General features: G+C 37.7%; 1 protein-coding gene across 3 annotated transcripts in view; it reads right to left on the reverse strand.

Moving 5' to 3' along the window:
* The window catches only part of PPP2R5E (protein phosphatase 2 regulatory subunit B'epsilon), a 76,251-nt gene extending 50,029 nt beyond the window's left edge, over window positions 1-26,222 (reverse strand). For 2 of the 3 annotated variants that reach the window (XM_075150891.1, XM_075150893.1), the window contains exons 1-2: window positions 25,632-25,936; window positions 22,642-22,805 (exon numbers count right to left, since the gene is read on the reverse strand). In XM_075150891.1, coding sequence (XP_075006992.1) covers window positions 22,642-22,798 — 157 coding nt within the window. In that variant the 5' untranslated portion in view covers window positions 22,799-22,805; window positions 25,632-25,936. Of the gene's footprint in view, window positions 1-22,641; window positions 22,806-25,631 lie in introns of all 3 variants that reach the window. The other variant, XM_075150892.1, reaches the window with a different exon arrangement.
* Between the last annotated feature and the right edge of the window lie 5 nt (window positions 26,223-26,227).

Consider the following 26,227-nt stretch of genomic DNA (forward strand, 5'->3'; position numbering starts at 1 on the left):
CTGCGCTTTAAAAAAAAAAAAAAAAAAAGGAACGTTTTTTTCTTAATTAAGTAATGAACTCATTGGAATCTGTAGGAAGAAGAATTTTAGAACTATTTGATGACCAGAAGAAATGTCTGAATATTAATAAAAATTGAAACGCCTAACGTTTTCTGAATGTCCAAGGGATGGAATACGCAGGCTTACAGGAGGCATACAAAATTCCCACTAGACTGGTATTTTGAAATTAAGCTTCTTTTTTATTATGCATAATAAACAATGCCAGTGTCCTGTCTTAAACCAAAGAGAAACACATATTTTTTTTCCCTATGGAAATATTTAAGGACACACGACTGGTACGAAAGCTCCAGGATTTATAACTTTCACACAAAAACTTGGAAAAATGGAATTCTAACTTGTCTTTAGAAGTCAATTTTACCTTTATTCTGCACATAATTCTCTACCTCCAACTGGAGGAGAGCCAACTCAGGCCCTGGCATGTTCAATGACAACTTCAAAACTCAGCAAAAAGTTGTGCAAAAAATAAAATACACTGCAATCTCGCTTTTGAATTAAAATACAAGTACAGTCCCTCTTAACACCCTTCAACACAGAGATCAGCCCTTGCCTTGTTAATGTTACCACGTATCACACTAGCCACAGTAACACAGACATTATTAAGACACATCTCCCTTTACATGCCGACCTTTCAAATAGTGAACCTGCTTCAGCAATCCTTAATCAGGCAAAGTGCTAATATAATCAAGAGTATATAATGTCTTGATTATATTAGAAGAAGTCTAAATATAATTAGACTTCTTTCTGAATAACACGAAAACCGGTCTTAATTCTAAAATGCAGGAAAAACTGTTACAACATGGAGACTGACCCTACACTTCCTCAGATTTTAGGGCTCTCAAGGCTAGAAGAACTCTGAATATAGGATCAGGTTATAAGTTGATCTAATTTCACTCACTGTCTCATAAAGCTCATCATACATCTGTAAATACAAGTCAAATAAAAGTATCATTTAAAAAAATAAGGATCAGCTTTCCTCTGAGTCCACTGCTTTGCTACAGCATGCATAGACAGAATATTTTTAAATTATACCTGCCAATGAAAGTTTACAGCTGCTAAAGAAAACTGTCTCAAGTTATAAACCAAATCAAAAAGCACCCTACTCAAAACTTAGAACCTAAACCATAAACAATTAGAAAAAGCAAAACAACAAAAAAACAACAAAAAAAAACACCAAAAAAACACCAACACCTTATCCTTTGATTATGCATGAAAATTTCACAATGAGTAGTCACTCAAAATAGAATCTCAGGAAATCCATCTTCTAAGTACATAAGAAACTATAATAAAAAATAAAAATTTCTTATTTTCTCAGATGTCTCCAATTTGAAGAACCTTACCTTCATTACATCCATAAGATGAATACTGCTTCTTTCCATCAACGTAGCACTCTAAAGAACATCCCTCCTTTTAATATGAGTGCTTACTGAACGTATGCTTAAAAGTCCAACACTAGCCTATAGTCTAATTCACTTGTCCAACAAGTGAATTATATTCATAACTGGATGGTGATTAACACTAAACAACCCAACACTCACACAAACAGCACAGCAAATCATTCTTTTCAAACTGCCAATCGCTGAGGTCAAAACATTCATGCTTTTAAGTCAAATTACAATCAACTTCCTCCCCACCCATTCTATCATTTGTTATTCATGCACTGACAAGAGTAAAACCACTTCACAAAAAATCATGGGTATCTTGGAATAACCTACACTACTTAAAGATGAAACACCATTTATAAACCAAGAGAGGGAAAGGGCTTCCTGAGTTTAAAAAAACATAACAAAACAAAACAAAAAAACCCCAACCAAACAAAACCCAACCAAACTTATTTTCCCCTTTCATTTGTTTTAGATACTTCCTTTTATCCTCTCATCATTTTATCCGTTACAGTGCCCCCCAACTACATCGACCTTCAGCCTCAAGCAAAGCAATTGCTTTCTACCCCAAAATATAAAAAAAGTTATCCAGCAATGCTTTGAATCACAAGCAATTCACAAAGTTCAGTGCTAGCCTCTGAGAAAATGTTAGGTTTAGATTTTAAAACTGTAGTTGTTAACAAAAAAATAAGGAAAACAAAAAAAATACTGGTTTTCTCTTTTATTTGCATTCAGATTCATGCTATAGCCCCTCTTTATCTTTCTAATTCATGTTTATGTCCAGGAAACTGTTTGGTTATAAAGCAAGTATTTTCTAACAAAAAATTAGCAACCTCCTTGAAATAATACTTTCCACAGCAGCAACAGCATACAAAAGACAACATTACTAAAGACTTGTAAGTCTTCAGCGAAGGAAACTTGAAGCAATACTGCTGACACATGTTTCTGAACCTGAGAGCGCTCTCGGTTTCTGCTTACCCACCCTGGATCTTTAAAGCAGCCGTGACGTAGGAGCGACGGCCATCGTCCGGCACGGAAGGCAGCTCCCCGGCTGTTTACTGTCTCTAACTTCACTCCAGTTTTCGTGGGTAAACACACGCTGGCCAGTCCTTTCATTATCTGCATAATCCCAGCCTCTTTGATTACTGGACTGTAATACTAGTGCCCGAGTGAGCTTTCATTCCTGAATTATGGCCACACAGAACACGGCCGGGGGAGTGCCAAACAAGGTGATTAAGCAGCAAAATATGACAAGGCATGAATTATATTATTAATATTCCTATCTATCATTAGCCGCAGAAATGAGGGTTTTGTGTAGCCAATAGCTACTATGCATAAAGAAAGCTCCTCCACTTTGACACGCTTTCAAAATAAGAGCAACTATTTATTTTGAGTAATTTTATTCTTCAGTTGCTTTGACACTGAACTGTATTTCAACATTTTACAAATTACTTCCTTTTTCAAATTCTATCTTGAAACAACGTTGCCTACTTTTAAAAAGGCAGGCTCAAATTACAATCCTTTATTTTCAGAGGAGAGCGTAATCATGTTTCAACAAGATACGCTGAACAGCTTTCATTTCAGCAATTCACTACCTGTATTTAAGTATATATCAAATCTCCACAAATCGTGGATTCATCAGCATATTGTATTTCATTTCCCCAAATTCATAAAACAAAACAAAACATAAGAAAACAACAGAAAGTGAGTTTTAAGGAGTTTGTATTAAACAGCCATGAAACCTCCTTTTTTTATTTTCTTTTTTCTTTTTTAAATCACATCATCAGCATCTCTGTGGTTTCACTCATTTCTGTAAGGGCAGCCATTCCCTTCTACCTTCGGTGATCTGCTTGACTATTTTTAAGACATTTGTTGGGAAATGGGAAGGCAAATGCCTAAGAAGGGCAAAAGTTAGTGTAAGGGGATGTCACATATCACAATAAATTACTGCATGTTACACCACAAAATTAGTGGAAAAAATATACCGAAAGTCCACACAGATGAACTTTCTGGCTCTGTAAAATATCACTTCACAGTACTGGGAGAAGTTGTTCAATACTCCCTAAGATTTTGACCCAAGGAAGGGAATACCAAGCCAACATACAAGGCATTTGCCACTGAACTGTTTTCAGTTGACAATGAAGATCACAAATGCACGTGGTACCAGCGTTTCTCCCCAGCAGTGAAGAAAGAGGGGAGAAAGGGCATGCAACAATAGTTGTGCTCAGGGCAGGCAGAAGGAAGTGAGAAAATAGAAGAGCTTAAGTCGATTGCAGTTTAAAATTATTTTAAATCTACAGCCCTACTTTAACCTGGTGAGGCTTGCTAAAATGTGTTAATGAGAAGAAACAGGTCTGGTGAAGCAACAAAATGAACTATGGATTTCAGTAAAAAAAATTTTAAAAACACAGCACACTATTCCTAGGAAGAAAAATTAATTTTGCGTAATGAAATAATGAATTATTACAATGAATTAAAAAGCAGAATAATTAATTTAAAGGTTTTATTACTTTCAGAAAAGAAATCTGATTGAGAAGGAAGGGACTTCATGCTCAAGATGAACCAATGAAGCGACAGTGCTCCAGTCTGGATCATACCCTAGTTCCACTAGGCTGCATCATTACCTTTAATCAAGACTTTTAAAAATGTTTTGTGATCGTCTGTGATTTTTGAAAAGAAAAAACAAAAATAATTCAATCAGATTTGTTTCTATTAAAATAAGATTAGAACAATCTTTCAGTTATTTAGCTGTAATAAAAGCAGCAAATCTTAGAGTTTGTATAATGTCATATTTAATTTTTCTCTCTTGTTTTTCTCAAATCAAACAATAAAAACATTCTTAAAGACTGTCATTTTTACGCTGTATTACTCACAAGATATTAATTTAAAAGAACACTGAGAAATTAAAAGATTCAGATTAAAAGCATCCATTAATTTTCAACGCCCAATTTGAGACATCCTGATTTTTCTGAATGTTTACTTAGCCCTATGTAGTATTCAGGACTAGTTCCCACCAAGTTCACTTGTATTTTGAGTCACCATCCATTCTGTAAATCACGACCCAGTGTCTCAGGCTGAGCAGGAAAAAGAGCAAGCACTTCTGAACAACTAGCAGAACATCACCCAAGATACACAGAGCAGAGGAAACAACGAAGTCTAATTCCTCCAAGGAAATATCCAACTAGTCTAACTCATGAAAGCCTCGCTTTTCTTCCCAAATCCCTACCACCTTTCCTTCAAAGCTTCTGAAACGGCTGGGGTCTTACAGCTGCAGATGTAGAAAAATGCAAGCTGGAAGGGGCTAGCAGAGCAGATGGTCTAACCTAAATGAAACAGTCTCTAACATTTCCTAATGAAGCAACCCTCCGTGAATTAAGTCTGGTAACTTGTGTTCAACTAAAATACAACTTTTCTTAAAGTCGTGACGCTTGATTTGGAAGCACACAAACAGAGAATCTAACATCACTTTAAATAGTTCCTGCCAGCACATATTTTTCCTCATTATTAAAAACGCATGCCTAATTTCTGGCTTTAGCCGACAGCATTAGTTCTTCTTGTATTTGACCAGTATTTTCTCCCCATAAGACACTATGCCTATATCTGCTCTCAAGCTTTTTGATAAACTATTCAAACAGATTTTTTTAAAAATTGTATTGCATAAGGCATTTTCTCTGGGTCTTCGATCGTTTAATGGGTCTACATCTCTCATTCTCCTGTAGCTTCTTCAAGTATGCCAAGTCACAGACCCCATGATGCATCCTAGTATTGATCTTACCAGTGCCACAAAGAGAAGTAACACTGATGCCTCTGTCACACCTAAGAGGAAACAAATCATCCTCATTTGCTCTGTGAGGATGACACATGCAGACTCTGTTAATAACAGATGCTAAAATGCCTGCTCATTCTTAATTATGATAACCCTATCTAGCTGTTACACACAAAATAATCTTCCGCCGTCTCAGAACTCTGCCAAATTTGGGCTGGTATTCACGGACAAAGCAAAAGGCTGATCCAGAGGACAAAAACCACCCCTGACAAACAGCAAGGGACCACTAGAGAAGTCCTAAAGCAACCATTTCACATGGGCAAAAGTGCACACTTTCAGAAATTAATTTTTAGAAATTCTACAAGAAAAATTGAAAATTTATGAAACTGGGTGTACAGAAATTTTAGCCACGTTACTGTATAGTATAGTAACAAACAAAATAGTAAGCAAATGACAAAGAACGTATTATGAAAACTGAAAAACCCTTTCTATCAGAAGCAGAACTAGTAGCCGAAATAGATCAACACAGACTCTGTGAAAAAGCTCTTGCTGTTTCTTTGCCTCACTTTAAAAGAGAAAAGTATTTTTTCTTTCAGATAATTTTGCAGAAATCTCCTAGGTTTTAGTTAAATTTGCCTACAATGGAATGATCATTTCTGGAATAATTAGGCCATGGAAAACTGCATTTTCCATTTAGATTCAATCAAGAGATTCTTGTTCATTTGAATATTATTTTGCGGCTCTATGTGAAGAAGTATGGGTGGGACATGCTGAAAAGATTTTTTTTTCCCTAGTTTCTACAGCACCTGCTAGAAGCTTTAGGCACACAAAATTAAACCTATTCCAAAGCTACAAAACATTAATCACCTCTTTTGACTTTTTTCCAGGTTAAGTATCAAATGTGTTCTACTGGAAATGCTTATACCCACACATGTGCAAATCTCAGCTTCTGAAGCATAAATATCTCCATTGATGTTAACTATTTAATGACCCAGCACAGAGATCCTGTAATCAACTCTCCCCATGGAACAGGTCATAAAGGGAACCGCACTTAGAAATGAATTAGAAGTTCATACTCCCTGCTTAAATTAACTACCCTGGTCCTGAGCAATGGCTTCCTTAGGCCTTTTCTCTATGTTTAGTCATGCAGCACAACAGCTTCACACAACTTTTTTATCTCCCCTCTCCACCCGCCAAAAGGAAAAACAAACCAAAAATGCTGGGGTAGCTCATTTCATGCGTCCCATACAGCATCTCACAGGTCAGAAATTATACGGCTAAAGAGCGTTTACACTCCAGCTCGGCAAGAAGGCGAGAAACCAGGGCAGCTCCCAGGACTATCCAACCTGCAGAGGAGGCCACTGCAGGGATGAGGAAGGTGCAGATGAAGAAAGCTTCCCCTCTCGGGCCGTACACACAGCCCTGCATGCACCCGGGAGAAATTCAGGCCCAGTCCCACCACTTCGCTTCTGGCCTCCTTACGGTGCTCTCAAAGGCTGCAGCGCAAAATAAACCCTTCAAGTAAATTTTCACAGTGTTATAGCTTAGAAAAACATTAATAGCAGCAGATACACTGAGCTTTCTGAAAACTTCAGAAGACAACACTCCACAGCTTTCAGCTTAACTTACATAAACAGAAACAGTATTACTCCCTTTGAAAAAGAAAGGCAAAATGTTGCATAAACTGACATAATTTACCAAAAAATTGTAAGACAGGTGGGAAGAGAAAGAAGGGCTTGGGTTGGGTTTTTTTTCTCCTCACATCAACACTTGCAAAATTTTTGTAGCTGAACTCTACTTTTTTTTTTATTCAACATGAACAGCAAATTACATCCAGAAAATAAGTACATTTTTAAACCAAAACTCCTCTGTCATATTTTTCCCAGCAATTCTTCCAGTCATTAAACAGTTTTTAGGCAAACCTACTAAACAGCTGCTTAATATTTTCAAGTAGTTTTGGTCCAGGTAGCATCTGCCAACCTCTTAGCTACATTTAGTATCCTCCCACAGTTGAAGCCTAACAGACTTCTCTATTGAGACTTAAATCAGCAGCCTCTTTGTCTCCATGCAACTGCTCTTTTACTGAAAATGGTACGGCAGCACAGAAAGCACAATATGAATTTAAGCAGTGAAGCTGGTAGAAAACTTCTCATTGTCTAAAAGGAAAAAATGCAAATTCCCACTTATTTCCTCACTGGAGAAAATAAAATTAAGTTCTATCAGCAGTGGAAGTCAGTTCTGCAGGCCTCCCTCCTTGCAGCCACATGGATGCTATCCCAATGGCATATGCAGGTGAAGTAATAGACATTTTTGTGTTCAGATTCACTTGCTGCCCTGTTAGCCAGTTCCCATCCCTTCCAGGGAAGGGATTCGATGGAATCATTTTTAAGGGCAAGTAACAAGCAAGGACCATGCTGCTTTACATGGTACCTTTTTTTTTTTCTATAAAGGAAATCTCTACACATGTAAATAAGCTTCCCTGCAATTTACACCTCCTCGAAGGATTCTCAGAAGTTTTACAAATTTCACACTAACTTTTTCCTTCTGTTTAGTAGTATAAGAATGTGGGGCTTTCATTGTTACGCGTGTTCCCAGACATTTGTAAGAACAACAAACATTAGGACTGATGTGCCAGGTTTACTTAACATTGCTGATCTTCATCTTCTTCTAAAATATGAAACCAGGAATATTTGTGTTTAACACCAACTACAATTAAAAAAAAAAAAAAAAAAAAGAAGTACTGGTGATGTTTGAACCCAGGCCTGCTATGTAGTGTGGCTTCATTAACAAAAACCTGTGCTGTGCAAGTTTGCCATTTAACATGATCATTATCCGCACCTCACCCCCCAAACCCAAAGACTTTGTAAAATCAGATTATTAGTCACTAGGTGAAATAAGAAATCTATTGTCCCCTGACAAATGGTACCTAATACCTTAGTATTAGACAAACACAGAAACCTGACCTTTGACAACTTGTTTTATTTAACGATCTTCAATTGTTATCAGTTACCAAAACATACAAAAGCAACAACAACATTTGTGAAAAAAGGTCAACTCTATTTGCATCTAACACTTCGATACTCACTGAATAAAATAATCTACCTGAAATTTACACAGAAAAATAGTGGTTTTAAATAAAGTTTGTTTGGGGTTACTTAAAAAAATCTTCTGAATTTTTGGTAGCTGATTGTTGATGACTGGTCTTCCCTTATTCTCCTACTTGAAAAATGCAGTTGATCAAATCCATCAAAATAGACACCACCCAACAGCACCAATAATTTTGTTAAAGGGTCACATTTTGCCTATTCATACACGTAGGCTACAGGCAATTTTTTCAAGTTTTTCTCCTCCATGATTCTAATGAAGCAATCACAACAGAAGCTCTTGTGCAGCCCTTAACAAAACCAGCACACCAAATTGCCAAAACCACTACTAACTAATACCAGAACGCACTTCTAAACATACGTGTGCACGCACACACACACCCTTCCTTGAATCCACGGCTAAATTTATTCCAGGTTAATGCATCCACTCAATCTCAAGTGGTCAGTGCTAAGAAATGTGCACTCTGGTTTCTATCTATCTTAGTCATGTGTAGAAAGGCAAACGTTTTTAAGTTCAATTCTACTTCACACAATAACTATAAAGAATCAAAAGAAAATAAATCAATTCCCTTAACACTGCAGGAGATGTTTAAGATTAGCTAGGTGGTAAATTCCATTTTTAATTTTATCATATTCCCAGATATGAAATATTGTAAAACTTCTTTGTTACTTATTACTTGTTCATTCCATAGGAATAAAAATATGAGTAGTATTTAATTTTCTTAAATAGTCATTTCTTCTACCTGATATTTGCCAAAGCCTACCAATACGGACCTCAGAAATGGATTTAATCTTCCCAAACTTTATACCTTTAAATTCTATCTATCATACTATATTCTTCCCTATTGCAAAGATGTAGTTCTGTAGGAGATAAAGTGGATTAAAGACATATTGAGGATTATAGATTATGCAGTTAGAACAAACACAGGCAAGTATTTCAAACAGCTGACCCTACAGAAAGGAATCACATTCTGTTCTCAAGTTGATATACAAAAATAGAAAGCACATTCCACTAGGAAAATATTTACTTAATAATTCATCATTTAAGAACTACTACTGTACAAATTAAAGTACAAAGACAGCATATTGAAATCAATGTGAAGATATATACAAAATGATTATAATACAGCTTAAATTTCGATTGTGATTGGATTTACAAAGTTTACTCCATTCCACCATGAATCACACTTCTGTTTCCACTGAAAGTCCTACGTTTAAAAAGGATTCCAATTTTTTTGGAAAGGAGAGACAGAAAAACACAGTACTGCCGAAAAGTCTAGAAATGGAGGGATAAAAAGCTCAAAGTATCCAACTGGAAAGAAATGCCAGTGAGATATAAGAATCAATTTAGTCCAGACATTAATAACTTCCTTAATGATCTATATGATTAAAACAGCATATAGATAACATCTTCTGAGGATATTAAATAGGCAACTTTGAGTAGCAGTAAAGTCAGAAATAATACAAAGGAACCTAAGCAAATTCCTTACATGGCCAGAAAATAAAGTAAAATGAAGTTTGGAAAAACACCAACTAATACATCTGGGAAAAATAATCCCAAATATAGATATTCAATATGGACAAGAAACCTGGGAAACAACAATGCAGAAAAACTGCATTAACCACAAATGCAGCATGAGCTCAAAAGAGGGGGAGCCACTGTCTATCTAGCCACTGAATCCAGGCGTGGGGGGGGGAAGGCTGAATTACTTCCCTTTCACCCATTTGACTCCTCTCCCGAAATGAAGCACACGGGTGGGCACTCTATTCAACTACCTTTGCTGCAGCTCTGGACACGAGATAGGTCCTGTTGCTTGAGACATTTAAAACTACATGGGCAACAATATTACCAAGTACTGAATGCTTTATCTAAAAAGAACAACTGTAATGAAAGAATAGTCTGTCTTTCATTATTGTATATTATGTATTGTCGTAGAACTTTTCCATTATATTTGAAATATCAGGGTTTTTTAATCCAGAAGTGTAATACTTATCCAAAAACAAATAAACATTAAAATATGTTCATTTCCAAACCATTTGCTTTTTATTGACCATGAAGTTTTGGCACATTTCACCACAAGTGAAATAACTTTGAAGACGTTGGCTCTCAAATGAATTTTTGCTGTGGTGCAATGCCTGTTCATGCTAGGATCAACTGCGCAAAACAAGGGGAGACCAACGATGCACTCATGTCAAATGAGGTCACCTCAGAATCTATTCTGAGGGGCAAGTCAATCCTCCTCTCTGCAAAATCCTTGATTAAGAAAGTTTCTGCAACAGGAATGACTGTTCCTTACCAAGCAGGAAATAAAAGAAACTTGCTTAGAGATACTTCAAAACCTCCTTCTAGCCACTTACTTCTGTTTCTAGATATTATGGCATTCCTTCATTAGGAGAATATCCTGAAAACTTAAGAAAAATACTTTTACACTGCTAATATAAATCAGAATCTCTTCAATTCCCTTGCACTCTCTCAGAATCAGCTCAGAAGCATAAACAGAAATTCTAAAAATGATTTGGGGTTTGTGGCATTTTATTTTTTCTTTTGTAGAAGGGCTGCTTTGAGGTGGGGATGTCCCCCTCAAGTATGTTAGTTGGAAAAATCTGTCCCACTTGAGATTTAGAGATATATGAACCAGACCTTAAACTTGGCCCTTCTGGCCCAAGCAGCAACAGGCTCCAAATGCTGTTTGTTGAACTTGACTGTTGAATGTGCGCATTATGGATGTGGTAGTTTAGGGACAACAGGACAGTGAAAGAACAGGAAGAGGAACAGACTTGTCCTGGGAAATTCAACACATTTCTCCTGCCTTTGGAATTTCACACTATTAGAAGGAGACAAAATATTGAGATCACTGACTCTGTGGTTGTCTTTTTCTTAAAAGATTGCATCTTTTTTATTTATTATTTGGGGCATTTATTTGTTTTTCCTGAAATTAAGGAAAAGTGAGAAATTTCACTCCGTGACCTGAAATTTTAGTTAATGGAAGGATGGGGTGAACATAACATCAAGCATTTTGTTCCTTTCCCCTTCCCTGCCAGGACTCCTTTTGACTTATCACCATGAAGTGTCCTGAATTTTTTGAGGAGCCTTTTCACTGCTTAGCTTATGCCTAACCCACAGTATAGATCCCATTTGCTCATTTCTCTAATACTAAGGGACTCACTGCAATTCTTTTTACTTGTGGCTAATGAGATTTAATCTGGCAGTTCAGAGGATATTCTAAAGCAGTTTACAGCAACAGACGCTTTTTTTGAGTTTATGGGATCCAAAATACAGGCTAACAACCACCTTGATACACTAGCTTTTCCTCAAAGTGCATCTAAAAAGCCCTGCATCCCAACTCTCCCCCACATACCTAATAGGTCTGCTCCCGTACCTTTGCCATCCAACATACCCTGAGACAATTGCACCGCTTTGCCAAGAGTCAAACCCAGGTGCCAGAACTTTAGCCACAATCTCCATCACTTAAGACAGACAATTTTGGAGCTACTCTGCTCAGAAGCCACTTCTCTCCATCATCCTTTCTAGTCCTAAAAAGAGAAACTAGAGTGCTTTTAATCTTGAGTAAAATACCTGTTAAGTCTAGGTTTTGCCAAAGGCAGATAGAGATTTCTACTAAGATCCTCTATTAGAGGCAAATCACAGTGGTGGCTATTTTCTCTCTCTCCCTTTGTCTTGCCTTTTCACCCTTTTTGCACTTTTTAAAGATGAGTACAAATTTCAACCACTGCAGTTTCTTATCATTGGTGAGGAAGGAGGTTCCGTTTCTGCTAATAATAAGCAGGAGGGGGCAAAAAGAAAAAAAAAAAAATCAAGAGAGGGCATGGAAGAGAAAGGATACGGAAAATTATTGCATGAATAACAGAAAGGGAAGACTGTCTTGCAGTAAGGTCTGATTACTGCAATAGAGGCAGGATGGAGCTGGCATGCTCTTCACCGGGTGGATCTCCATCCTGACAGGTCTAGTCTTGTCTCCAGATATGCAGACAAACAACCACTGTAACACACTGATGGAGCTTAAGAAGATGAACAGACATTTTTTTTTCTTTATAAATATAGCTAATTTTATTATATTGAGATTTTCAATAACCTCTGCAACCCACTCCACCTGGAGTGCTTGTTTTCACATGTATGAGTGAGTTTTATCACCCTCTTGTGGAAAAATAAGTGAATTGTATCCATCAGAGGTTATAGGAAGAAGTAGAAAGTGGGAGTAAGGCAGGCAGTGATAAAGAACAAGCAAAGAAGAAGAAAGGAGAAGTATGGGCTGGGTGGAATAAAGGGACAGTGAAGCAGAACAAAGATGACTAGTAACACAGTACCACCTCAACTTCAAAAAGCTATCCCAAAAATGTTATTTGACAACACCAAAGATAACAAGCTGCCAAATTTATTCTCCCTTGGTAACGCTGACAATATTCAACAAATAAGTTATGTTCTCTGTAGTGATTCAAATACTGTCTCAGCTGTAATCACCATCTTTTGCACCTTTGTTTCCACATACAGGGGAAAATACATTCTCTATAAACACACAAGGTTAACTGTTCAAAACTTAAGTCAGAAAACACTTACTAGATATTTTCTTATTTAAAAACAGTCTGCATATAACATCTATGCCCTGCTGCTGGAATGTGAAAGTGGAGAGCACATAAGCTAAATTTGCGAAGAAAACTAACAGAAGTTTATGCATTCACACTACATCCTACTGAATAACATAAAAGAAAAATCAGAATATTTAATTCCTCTAAAATCTAGAATCATCCTTTCCTCAGTTTCTGACTATCCCCAATATCAATTTGTAATATGAGAAATTTAACTTGCAGTAGTCTTCCTTGACAACATAATCCATATGACAATATATTCAAAACCTTGAAAGCAACAAACAAATTTACTGCCACCTGCATTTTACAACTTGAAAATCCAAGTTTGGTACAAGCACACACAGAAAAGAAGCCAAGAAAGTCAGGATAATATTAAATTAAACTCATGACACTGCAAAGAGGCACAGAAATCCCAAACAACAAAAGGCCAGCTCAGATCAGGTAGATATCACAAGCATGGTGAAAAAATAGAGAGATCTCACACAACGTGTCCCTAAAATCCTGAAAATCTTCCAGGAATCCCAGAGAAAACTACAGACCACACCCAACACAAACCACAGTTATTTCTTCTTAATGACACGAAACATTTTTTGTGATGCTCCTCAAAAAGAGCTAGAAACCCAATGAAAATAACAATTCTAATGACAAATCTTCTTAACCTTATGATAAAAGAATACCTAAAGAAACGCTTCCCTCCCATTACACAAATTACATTTATACCTAGCCACTATTCACAATGAAAAGCATAAAATGGATAACTATGCAAGTTACATTTATTTCATTGCTTTAATCAAAATCTGACAGTAAAGTACTTCTCCAGACAACATACAATTTCAGCTTAACCTTAGTCTTCATGAGGGTATCTGATTTTTCTGAATAAAAATTACTGTGTCTGAGTACTTAACCATTATCTGGGGTTTCAAGTCCTAAAACTAATACTTTTACCAGTAGGTACACACAGTTATCTATATTTATTCATCATCCCTGAGATACCACTGATGACTTACTTTAGCTTTTGCAAAATACCCATGAAGTAAGGATGGTTAAGTCTGCGACTGATGTTTTGCAGCAGATATATCTTTTTAAATTCATAAAAATCTTCAAAAAAACCCTAATTATGTACAAACTTTTATAATAAGAATAACAAACTGCTTGCCTCCACCTCTCACAACTTGGTCAATTCTGAAGTCCAACATTAAGTTATTAGAACAAGCTCTTTAGATCAGGGCACACAAGAAGCTACTGTTACAGAAGAGCTGGCAATATGTCCAATGATGTTCAACAGACTTTACACCAATCTGCTATTCTATTTTTTCTTTTAGGAAGCTATCCAGAAGGGATCCCTTTCACTTTCTCACCTTCTGCCCATTTAACCAGGTACATCAACTCTGTTATATTGTGTTCCTTCTCTGCCCTTCTCTGCTCTTGCAGATGCTAGGGGAAGGACCATGCACTTTACACGCAAGGAAAATACCACAGTTAAGAACCTGTCATACAGATCAGAAAGGAAAAAATAGTGGTAAAAATTAATAAAGGGCATAAATGCAAAATAATGATCCTTTTTTGTAAAAATGTATTAACAAAAACATCATAAAATGTTAAAATGTTTTAAAATAAAATTGTAATATTACATACTTTGTTTTCAAGCAATGCAACTTAACACAACAGAGTTAATATCAGACATACTGTGACTTGAAAAATAAACTTTCTACAGGAGATTGAAAAAATACATTGTTATATTAAACAAATCTAAGAATATATACATTTTCAAAATTATACACACGTCACTATCAATTAGAAAAACCTACTGGTGAAAAATCTTCCATTATTGTAAATCATTATTACTCCTGATCAAAACTGATTCCCCTGCAGCTTGACTTCGAGACTTGGTTCAAAACAATTTTTTCAATCAAGTTCAATAACTAAGGGCACAAAAATATTTTACACTGATTCTTTGGACAGCTGCCTTATCTTTTGAAAATGCTTGCTAAAGATCCTCAGACTGTAGCTGCAGCAATTTTTTTTACTTTTTTGTTTTTTAAGCAGAAAACCACACGCACAGAAGCTACCAACCCTATGTAAAAGTTCATCATTTCAGTTCTGCTGAATTAACTGTTTGCGAAGACAGGATCAAGCACGTAACGAAAATCAGGAGGCGGCGAAATGTTTTTAACAATCTGGTTTACATTGTGGCCCCACAGACACTTGTCTCGGCACAGATGAGAGGCAGTGCTCTGTGGTGTATGCTTGGGAACTTCCCGAAGAAGCTCTGCCACCAGAAAAAAAACTCATGCAACTGCACCTGCAACAAAGACTGACACAACCAGCAAGGTTTCAAACTAGATAAGCCCTGCATATCCTTCTGAAAGAAGACTCCAGTATTTTTCTAACAGATTTGCCTTAACCTTTTATGAAGTAATGTGTGCCCATTTGCTGATATTTGTCAATCAGGCAGTTACCAAGATTACATGGTGCCATCACTAATCCATAAATGCCCAACCCTACCAAAACTCATTGAACTCAGCAAGTCCTTTCTTTACTGAAAGAGTGGTCAGGCCTTGGAACAGGCTGCCCAGGGAAGTGGTGGAGTCACCATCCCTGGAAGTATTTAAAAGACGTGTAGATGAGGCCCTTAGGGACATGGTGTAGTGGGCATAGTGTGTTGGGTTGACGGTTGGACACGATGATCTTAGAGGTCTTTTCCAACCTTAATGATTCTATGATTCCTCTCATCTGTTACTTCTGAGGATTTTTGCCTGATTGAGCCAAAGAAATAGTAATAACTTGAATGAACAAACTGTAGGTGAAAGGAAGTTACCCTGAATCTAAAAATAGTTTTCTGTCCTCCTCCCACTCCCCAGAAAGCATAAATGAAAGTGCTCTTTTCTCAGGGAGGCAGTAGCTTACAACAGATGAACGTGAAGGGACTGCTTCCTTACTATGAAGCTTTACCAACGAACAGTAGTAGTATCCCATTATAAGTATTGAATTTTAAAAACAAAGCAGAAAATTAAATAAGCTCAAAACCTAAACTTTATATATGATATTAAATATATATACAACTTATATACACAACTTATATACACAGATATATATTATACATTTATGTGTATTATACAGATTTAATACACAAACACAGATTTTATAAATACACACATAATTCCAGAGATATGGAAAATGTACCTTTCACAACAGTAAAGCTCCATATCATAATCAATTATATAGGCAGCACTATACTTCAACAATCATGTATACTATATAGAAATAATTGCATGGCTAAACCAGAACTTATATTTGTCAAAGGTACTTTGAGAAAGGAATATAAAGGAGGTACTTATTACAAAAACAGGAGGTTCTATTACAGACCCATAGGGTTACACTTGGACACAGAAAAGAAAACTGTAATATTATTAGAGAAATAAATAATACTGGGAAACATATTATAGGGACATACTGTACAAATACAGACTGAAAACAAAAGTTTCTGATGATGGTAAAGTCTAAACATTCCTGCAGAAAATTATCAAGATTTTAGACTCAATCTTGTGAAGAGTACAGAAATACATTTGACACAGCGATTACAAGTTAGTTCACTTCAAAAATAAACAAAACAAAAAAAAAAAAAGAAAGGGAAGAGGTAAGAATGATCATCACTTAACATTTCCAGAAGGTAGACTGAGAAATTCTGCAAGTAAAACAATTACACTTAAGGCTTCAGGTTAAAAAACAAAACAAAACAAAAACCCCCCGGCAAACAAAAAATCACCACCACGGCTATAGGAAAATCACCAGACCTAAAGAGACTTAGAAATAAATAAAGATAACTGAATGGAAACATCAGAAGATCAGGGCTAAGCTGACAGAATTTCTCACCATCTGCAGTTTCGCTAATACACTGTTAAGGTAAGGAGGTATTCTTTTACTATGATCTTAACTTCAAGTCAACATTTCTACACATGCCCATTCTCTACAAATGTAGCTCTACAAAACTACATTCCAAATGTGGGAGACAATAACAAGCAGAGAAAAATTCAGAAAGACAGAATGTAATTAGTATATGGTCCTTTCTAAACACCATCAAACAAATACTTTTTAGAAGCAACCAGAAACCTTTAAGATTATTTGAAAGAATTATTCTACAACCACCAGATGTTGAAAAAATTAAAAAGAAAGTTAAGTATATATTCAAAAAACAACTGTCAAGAGTACAAAAGAAAGTGAAGAAATCAATTACATATGACAAGAACCTCTTACATCTAAAGAAAAAATAATAAATAGGCTAGGTCCTTCTCCCTTTTGGGATTGTGGCCCTATTCCCAAATCTTACACAGAGATGGCCCATTATGTCCAGATTTATTTCAACCAGAACGGGCACAAAATTCCTAAAAGTACTTCCAGAACTGATGCTTGATTCACCATTGATTATGTACAGCACAAACCCAGCTCCAGCGTTTCTTCCACGCAATGAATTAGGAGTCCTGGGATCTATTTCCAATTATGGAAATAAAGCAAAATTTTATTTTGAAAAGTCATAACTACTATGACCCTAGATTCCTGTTTATAAATTAGGAGCAAGTATTTAGCTTAGATATATTATTAACAGTTTATTGATATCTGTAAAGCATTCCAAATTCCACAAATGGAGAGAGGCACAGAAAAGACAAGCAGCCAACCCCCATGGAAGTCAACAGAAGATAGAAGCTATATCTTTCTTCTCCTACAACTCAAATCATAACTATTTCCCATATGTACAGTTCTGAAGGCGGTATCTGTAACTCTGAAAAAGCCAGACCTTTTTATGATGAAGGAGATTTTAAAAAAATCAAAAGTAGCTGTGTTTAAAAAAGAAGGTGCACATCTTGCAATTCTTACTTAGTCAAGCGTCTTTTTGGAGTTGGTAGGATTTTTTACTATTTAGGAAATTCAGCATTTGACCTATAGACAGGATTCATAACAAAAGCTTATAATAAAATCTCAACTATAGGGAAATAATATAATGATAAAAAGCAAACAGCTAGTGAAAAGAGATTTTCCCTTTTTGACTATGCAATGCTCTTTTGTTGCCACTACAGCAATTCTTTAATGCCATGGAAACTATCTGATAAATATATTAGAAGCTCAATAAATTTCATAATATTGAGGTAGCAAAGCAAGTGGTATTGTTGACAGAGAACTTCTGTTCTGAGTGCCTATTTTAAGGAAGAAAAATTATCTAAAAATAAAAATCATACTTTGAGCTGTTTTCAACAAAAATATACAGTATTTTTTTAAAAAAAGGTTTTAGAAAACCTGAAAGTGAACTACACTAATTATATTAGATCATTGGAAAATGTGGGAGGATGACAGGAAAAAATACGCACACCTTGAAATTACAAATATGGGATACATTTATTTAAAATTTAACAGTCTTACTTTTGGATGGTTTGCTTTACCCAACTTATTTATTTTTAATGAGGGCAAGGGGGATGGGAAGAATACTGTGAATTACATGCAAGTTTTCTGTCCAATTTCTTAAGATGCTAAACATGTATTCATAAGGCATATGATCTTTTTAGTCATCTATATGTATGTCTTCATCCTCTGGACACTCCCCTACCATTACAGATACTGGCAGAAACACAAATGAACTCCCCTTCCCCTTATACAGGTAATACTGAAATTGCTCTGTTTTCACATGTCCAGTACTGCAATACCAATTGCTTTCTAACATTGCACTCCTAGCGGTCTACCTCTAGAGACTTCTAAGTAAAAAGAGTATCTATACAAAATGAAAGTAAAATAACCCTCCAATAAGTAATACACCTATCCAATGCACGCACAATACCATCTTCCTCTACAGAACAAGCATGATTTGAGGCATGCCACAAACTTGGTTAACAAACTTGGGCTGGGTTTGACTAAGGCACAGAGGTGGAATACTTATTGCCAGAAAAGGGTCCTTCACCAGGACTGCTCTGCCACAAATCAGTGACCTAGGGGACCTGCCAGCCTTGATGATACCAATAGCCTCTTTAAAAGTAAAGCCAAAATCAAAAGCCATAATGCACTGCAAGATATACCAGGCAAGAGCATGCAAACATTTGAAAATGCATGCGAGATTGAACCATATATAAAAGTACAGATATTGAAAATGCAGGAGAATTGTATCACAACTTCCATATGCACTTCTCGTCCCATTCCTCTACACTTGAAACAAAGAAGAAAAGGCTGGTTTTAAAGTTACATTGGACATTAGTCATACTAAATAAAGATAATTCCAAATTAGATTTAGTCACAATGCAATAAATAAGAATATAATTATCAGAAAAGTTAAGTCTTTACTGTAGGCAAACATAGCAGCTTGTTGGCTTGTGGCTTTTGAAAGCCTTAAACTCAGCCCAACAGAGCCTCAGAAGGCACATCTTATTTTCCAAATATATTAAATGTTTGTTTACAAGAAGATACAATACACACACTTCTGTTAATTAAAAAAACAAAACAAACAAAAACAAAAAACCCAATAGTAACAACTTAATTTCTCTATACTTTTTTTTCTGGAATAAGCCATACTGAAAATTCCAGTTATTCTTATTACATTTCCTAAATAGCAGGTTATCCTTCAGACTTGCACATAGCATCAAAACATACCGTCTCTTCTACTTTTCTTTCCTGAAACATTTTTATTACCAAATGAACAACAACGCAGACTTATCTATCTGTTTTTGCAATACAAGCATGTATGTTCACAAAAGGCAACAGACTGCATTAAAACACTACCAAAACAAGCCATTTCACTATACATGACTCTGCCCCTAGGGAAAGGAATGAGAGCAGATAAGATGTGACAGATGTGTAGTCACGTCACTTAATACACTACTGGAAGGTGCTCAAATCATTATGGTGACAGGCATAGTATAAAAACTTGCAAAGAATGGACTAAGCATTTATCTAGTTTTCTGCATACATGATTCTTGTAATCAAAGAAGATATTGAAGTCCATAAAAGTGCTGTTTGAGAGAAGGCAGACTGCAAATGTCAATATGTAATACAGTTATAGAAAAAAAAAAAAAGGGAGCACAGCATGCATGTTTTTGTCAGCAAAGTCCCTCCATCATGAATATGAAATACGTCTAAGGTTGAACTCGAGGTCTGTCCTCTAAAAATTTCCCGTACTGAAATATTTGTGAAGAGGTTTAATTAAACTTGAAATTTACCCAAAACAAGAAGTTTAAATAAACTTGCAACTGTAAATCTCCAAACTGATTTCATTTTTCTGAGACTTTAAAAAGCTATTTTGCTAAAATCTCTTCTCTGTTTTGGTTTGAGAGACCCAAACAATATGTATAAAATTGGAAATCATATGGTTACTGGACTGAAGTGATAGGAGTAATCACTTGTTTGAAGATAAGTTTAAACCTAAGGGTTTAAAAAATTAGGACTTCAGGCAATTGGCCAAGAAACTATGAAAAATGCAGGCGAAAATTGTTTCCTTACTTCTTTCAGGTTTAATAATCCTGAATGTTACAAATATTAATGTAGGTCAAGAATATTTCCAAACGGTAGCATGATTTTTAACTGCCAGTGTCTCTTCAGCCGGAACCAATACCATTGCTGTTTCAGATAGATTGTTAGGCCCAAATCCTGCAAATTAATCTGCACAGGTAGATCCCTGTGCCTCTGGGAATCCACATTAAGTCAAAGAGGGAAAACTAACTCACAGGATCAGATTCTTAATTTGAAGCTGGACCACTGTAACTCATTGTGACACTAATCATAAATGTCTCACCAACACTCTCTGCTCCCCATCTGTTTGTTTTATCTTATTATAGTTTTATATCTCAATCCACGGGACTAGCTACAGTAGTCAAATTAAGCACCTGCATATGCCTGTGTTTCCGAAAGGCCAGGTCCTCGGACAAAGGCAACGTTTTTCTTATGCTTGTGCACATGCCTACTTTATTCCCTCAATGGGACTATATAATAGAATGAAATAATTGTTACATCAATTTCCTCATTTATACAAATCTCAATGTCTTCCAGTAATCAAGCCATTTAAGCCAAAGGATAAACTCCATTCACCTTCTGAAGTGTAGCAACTAGTATTTTCAAAGGAAATGACCTGCATATCAAAAATGACCTGCAAAAGTATACAACTGAGCTTTAAAATTGTTTTAAAGGAGCATCTCCTTCTTTAGCATACTGTCACAAAATGAGAAAAATTCATAAAATAACACTCATTGCAGACTACAAAGTCAAATCCACTGGCACCAACAGGCCCTAAATTGAGAAATGCTGAAGGGGGGGAGCATTCTGGTACAGCATCACTCCTGGCCTCCCGCTCTTCTACTCTCCTCCATGCTTCCAAGTCGGTCACTGTCAGGCACAAAGCAGTGGGGCTAGATGGACCTTTCTTTTGACCCAGTATGGCCATTTGTGCATTCTTACAGCCATTGCACAGAAAGAAGCCCCAAATATTTTAATGACAACTCCACTAGAACTAATCCTAGAATCCTACTTCTAATTAAATTAAAAGACACACATTAAGGCGTGAGATTTTTGTGGGGGTTGGTTTGATTTTTTTTTTTTTGCAACTTTTCTCTTCTTATGAAGAAGTGGGGTTAAGAACTAAACCAAAGTACAATTACACATTTATTACATATTTCAATACTCTGATTAACAAATTTGTCAAACAGGTAGAGGAGGGAATGTGAGAAATATACTTGCCCACAAAGCAAAAATGGGACAGACATAATATTAAACCTATTAATCTTGTTATTTTCCAGAATTATCAGCACCAACCATGCTTATTTTCACTACCTATAGCAGAAAAGAAGAATAGCAATAAAAAAAAATCCACAAAATTAAATAAACCATTTGAGAATTCAGTGTAAAAGAAATACTTCTCAAAGGCATTTCCCCCTTCCTCACCAGACACACATAATTCTGAGAGGTGCTTTTGGCCCCTGGATTTGTACTGAAATTCCGTGACAACTGGGATTTAGGGGAAGCATTCAAGATATTACAGAGACATTGGCATCCTTTCAAGAGTAGTATGCTGGATCATACTTTTCTTTCCCAAATTAGAGGTTAAATCTGCCAGCAGAAACTCAACCAGAGCGGGGATACGCAGGCTCTCAAAACAGTAGTGTCTTGCCTAAGACCTGACTGGCAGCATCTTTCCTCTTGAGAGGCTGCAGCTCATGGGACCCCTCGATTTCAAAACTAGCAGCAGCCAGGAGCTGGGAGCTACCCATTCACAAATGGCATGAGAGAGGGTCCCATCTCCCCACTAATACCTTGCTGAAATGCATTCAAAATAGGCCTGTGGGCTGCCTTTGGCACCATTGTCACAGGTTGCAGACCCACGTGTCAAGGAAAGACACTAAAAACCAGTTCCCCTCTGCTCACAAGTCAATTTACCCTTACCAAGATTATTGTTCATTTACATTAACTGTTAAGGATTCACAAACTAGAATACTTACACGTAGCCTGAGTGCCTTGAAAATTCAAGTCATGGTACAGGTTAACATTAGCATTTAAAACTTTCAGAAGTATTGCAAACAATTACCACACTCTCAAGTCACAGATAAAATATTTTGTAGAGCTTAAATACATACATTTCTGGCATGAAACACTTCTCATTGCTAGCAAAATTTCCCTGCAATTTCTGGCAATAGAATACTTTGAGTTTAGAAGTTGGCTATAGAGTAAAATTGTTCAATTCATTAAAAATCATTCTTGATCTTACCTTTTAGCAGAGGCAGGGGAGTTAACTCGATAGGCTTGCCCTGAGACCTAAACTGGGAGGAGCTTTGCGACCTCTTCTGTCTGGCTTTTCTGACGGACTTCCGAGAAAATCCGTCTACTTTATCCACTGATGGAGGAGTAGTTGGTGCTGAGGACATATCCCTACTGAAGGAAAACAAATGTTACAAACATATTCCAAATGGATGACATGAGTAGAGTTTAACCTAAATTTTCCAAAAATCTTCTTTCCACACCACTCTCCTGCTGACAACTCACCCAAATAGACTGTTAAGAGAGCTAACCCACCAACATACATACAAATTGTATGTATACTTAAATAAACTTAATGGAACAGTTAATAATTCTTCTTTTCACTTTTTTATCTGTGTCTCCCATTTGCCAAAAATCCTGCAACAGGAAAAATTCAAACCTAATGCTGACATCATTGCGTCAATAGAACTTCATACACCTGTAGACTTGACATAGGATTGTAGCCTTAAACTATATGTTCTTTGGGATGAAGTGATTTCAACTCATTCTGCAAGGCACCATGCATGCTAAAGAATGGGTACACAAAAAGGCACAAATGTTTATTTGGCATTAAAGTCATCAATATCCATAGGATGAAAAAAATAGGACAAAAGAAAAATTCAGTTTATTTGCCACACCTACATACAAGATTTTATAGAAATTTAAGAAAGTATAGCAAAAAGTACTGCTATGCTTCACAATCTCACTAACACTGACAAATTTTATACGTGACTTCTTTATTCTCCATTTTAGAAATACTCAGTTGTTTTCTTGTGAGTCTCTTTACACATAGCTATTCCACATTCTGGCATTTCTGTAAGAATAGCAGTGTGGCAGCCATAACTGTTCTAAGGGTATAAGCCAGACAAGGTTTGCAGGGAGAGGCAGAGAGCCAAAAAAGGTTTCTGCAAGCAAAAGTTTGTTTGTTTCCCAACTCTATCAGCTGGTCTAAGAAATAAGCATTGCTTCTTCCTATAAAACTTGCCTTGGTAGTACTCCTGTAGCTGATTCCATACTACTAAGAAATACCAAAAGCAAACATTTAAACAGTGAATTAATCCATCCAGCTATTGTATTTACCAGTCTTGTCCTGTCTGTTAAAAAGGCCCATCACATCTTGGTGAAATACATGAGTAATACTTAAGGGAAACGAGATAGGAGGAATTTAGGCCTGCATATTTCAAGCAGCTTTGTGTACAGTTAACTTCACCAGCATGTGCATCTCTACTGAAATCAACAGAACTATCTGCATTAATAACATGATCATTAACAAGAGCAGCTCTGTTGATTTCAGTAAGGCTACACACTCGTGCGAAGTTAAGCATCGGTATAAGCATTTGCAGGATCAGGGTCTTAGAACATGTCCTTGGAAAGCATTACTCATCCTCAATGTCTGTTGACTTCAATTACCAAAGTGACTCGTATGCTAAAAGAAGTCGATTCCACAATATAGAGAACACTTTCGAGTACTTATTTTATTAAAATATTTGGTTACTCATATGCTGCATAAATTATTAAATCCATTGAAACAGACATTATTTGGGTTTATCTTTCGTAAGAAAAGCTTTAGAAAGTACGATTTATTGCAACAGTGTAAACAAGTTCCGAAAGATAAGAACTATTTAATACAAAATTACATATACGTGCACTAAATCTATCAAAAATGGAAGTATAAACTCCATAGCTTCTTCGAGGAAGCATGTGCAGCACCCAGAAGCTGAACTGTGCAGCTGGCACTACAATAATGAAAAAACCGTATTCCATCTTTTTGATTTCTCCTGAGATATTCTTTCACTACCAACTTATGCTTTCTAAATATAATATACTATCAGCAACATGAACCTGTACATTAAACCGCTCTTGTTTATCATCTGGGGGAAAAAAAATGCCACCATCACCAGGGCATTCAGGCCCTAGGCAAGATTAATAAATAAAAAAGTCAGATAAACTGAAATAGAATGGCCTGTACTTTAGCAACCCACTTCTAAGATTTCAACAGTCCGCCAAAAAACATACAAACACAAAGTTACCTGTTACATAAACCAAATTCTGGAAATATCAGCAAAAATATATTCTTAAAACCTGAATTGGGTGGCCCTATTTCATCTCATCAAAAAGATTCACCTCCTCATCACGTGCATCATTAAAGTGTAACCATTTCTGCAGAAATGTTTGCGCGCTCTCTCAAAATTAAATTACCAAAAACACCAATAATAACGGACAGGGACTAAAGTAGATCACTTAAACTGCAGGATCATTGTGTCAGCAAGAAGCTTTACTGACACTTCTCTGCTGTAAATTTAGTAACAGTTTCCCTAACCTGCTTTATAAATTATTAAAATCTAATTCTAATTCAACAAGACTACATCCAGCCTAACAACCTTACAGTAAACACTGATCTTTTTTTCATCTCTCCAAACGAACATTCGCTTCCTTGAATACACTATCACAGTGGAACACACTGTTTCAACGAACAGTGGGGGGAAAAAAAAAAAAGCCCGAGATTATTTATTGTGTGCGAGTGGGAAAGCTGCAAACCCAGCCGCTGCTTCTTGTTTCTTTCAGCAGGGGATCTTATCTTATTCCCGAAGTATTTTGGTAAATACGAAGCCACGCACATCAGATCTGTTGTCCCCGGGGGGGAGGGGGGTGTAATGCACGGAGAGGCGAGTGGACGTGAAAATACCGACGGATATCACCGGGGAAGGGAGCCAGAGGCTCGCTCCGCGCCCGGGGAAGCAGAGGTGTAATTAGCTGCCTCCCGCCTGCTGCTATCGGCTGTCATTTCCAGAAGGGAGCCGCGGAGCACCGCAGCTGGAACATGTCCTCCCCGCAGCCCCCCGCGCCTCCTCACCGCCGCCCGGCCCCCCCGCCTCGGCCCGCCCGCGCCTCCTCCCCGCACCGCCGCCGCCTCGCCGCTCCCCCGCGGGCCGGCGCGGAGGGACGGAGGGATGGAGTTACCTTGACCCTCCTGGTTGAGAAGCCGGAGACGGGGAGGGAGGCGGCGGCGGCGTGAGCCGGGCTTGGCGGAGCGCGGCCGATGCCTGGCGGCGGCGGCCCGAGTGTGATACGCGCCGGGCTCGGTCCCTGCCGCGGCGGCGGCGGCGGCGGCGGCGCAGGAGCCTGTAGGCCTCGGCGGCGTTGGCGGCCTCCCCAGCGCAGGGCGGCGTTGGCGGCGGGTTCAGGAGCGGGCGGCTGCTCGGGCTCCGCTCAGTCCCATGCACTCGGCGCGGCCCCCTGCCTGCGATGGCTGCTGCCTCACTCACATTCCCGGCGGAGCCCTGCGGAGGGGCCCTGAGGAGGCGGGGGGGGCGCGGGGGGAGCCGAGTGCGGGCCGAGCCGAGGGGGAGCGGCGGGCGCGGTGCGGGCGGCCGGGGGGGGGGCAGGCCGGGCGGGCGGCGCGGCGGTGCTGCGAGGGGAGGGAAGGCCTCTTCCACCGGCGGCCGGCTCAGGTGAGAGGGGGGGTCCCGGTGGGCGTCGGGGTCGCGCTCCGGCTCGCTCCTATTGTCACTCTCAGCGGGCTCCGGCCATGGCACTCACTCACACACACTCACTCA

This window comes from Calonectris borealis, chromosome 5 (genome assembly GCF_964195595.1).
Source record: "Calonectris borealis chromosome 5, bCalBor7.hap1.2, whole genome shotgun sequence".
Lineage (NCBI taxonomy): Eukaryota > Metazoa > Chordata > Aves > Procellariiformes > Procellariidae > Calonectris > Calonectris borealis.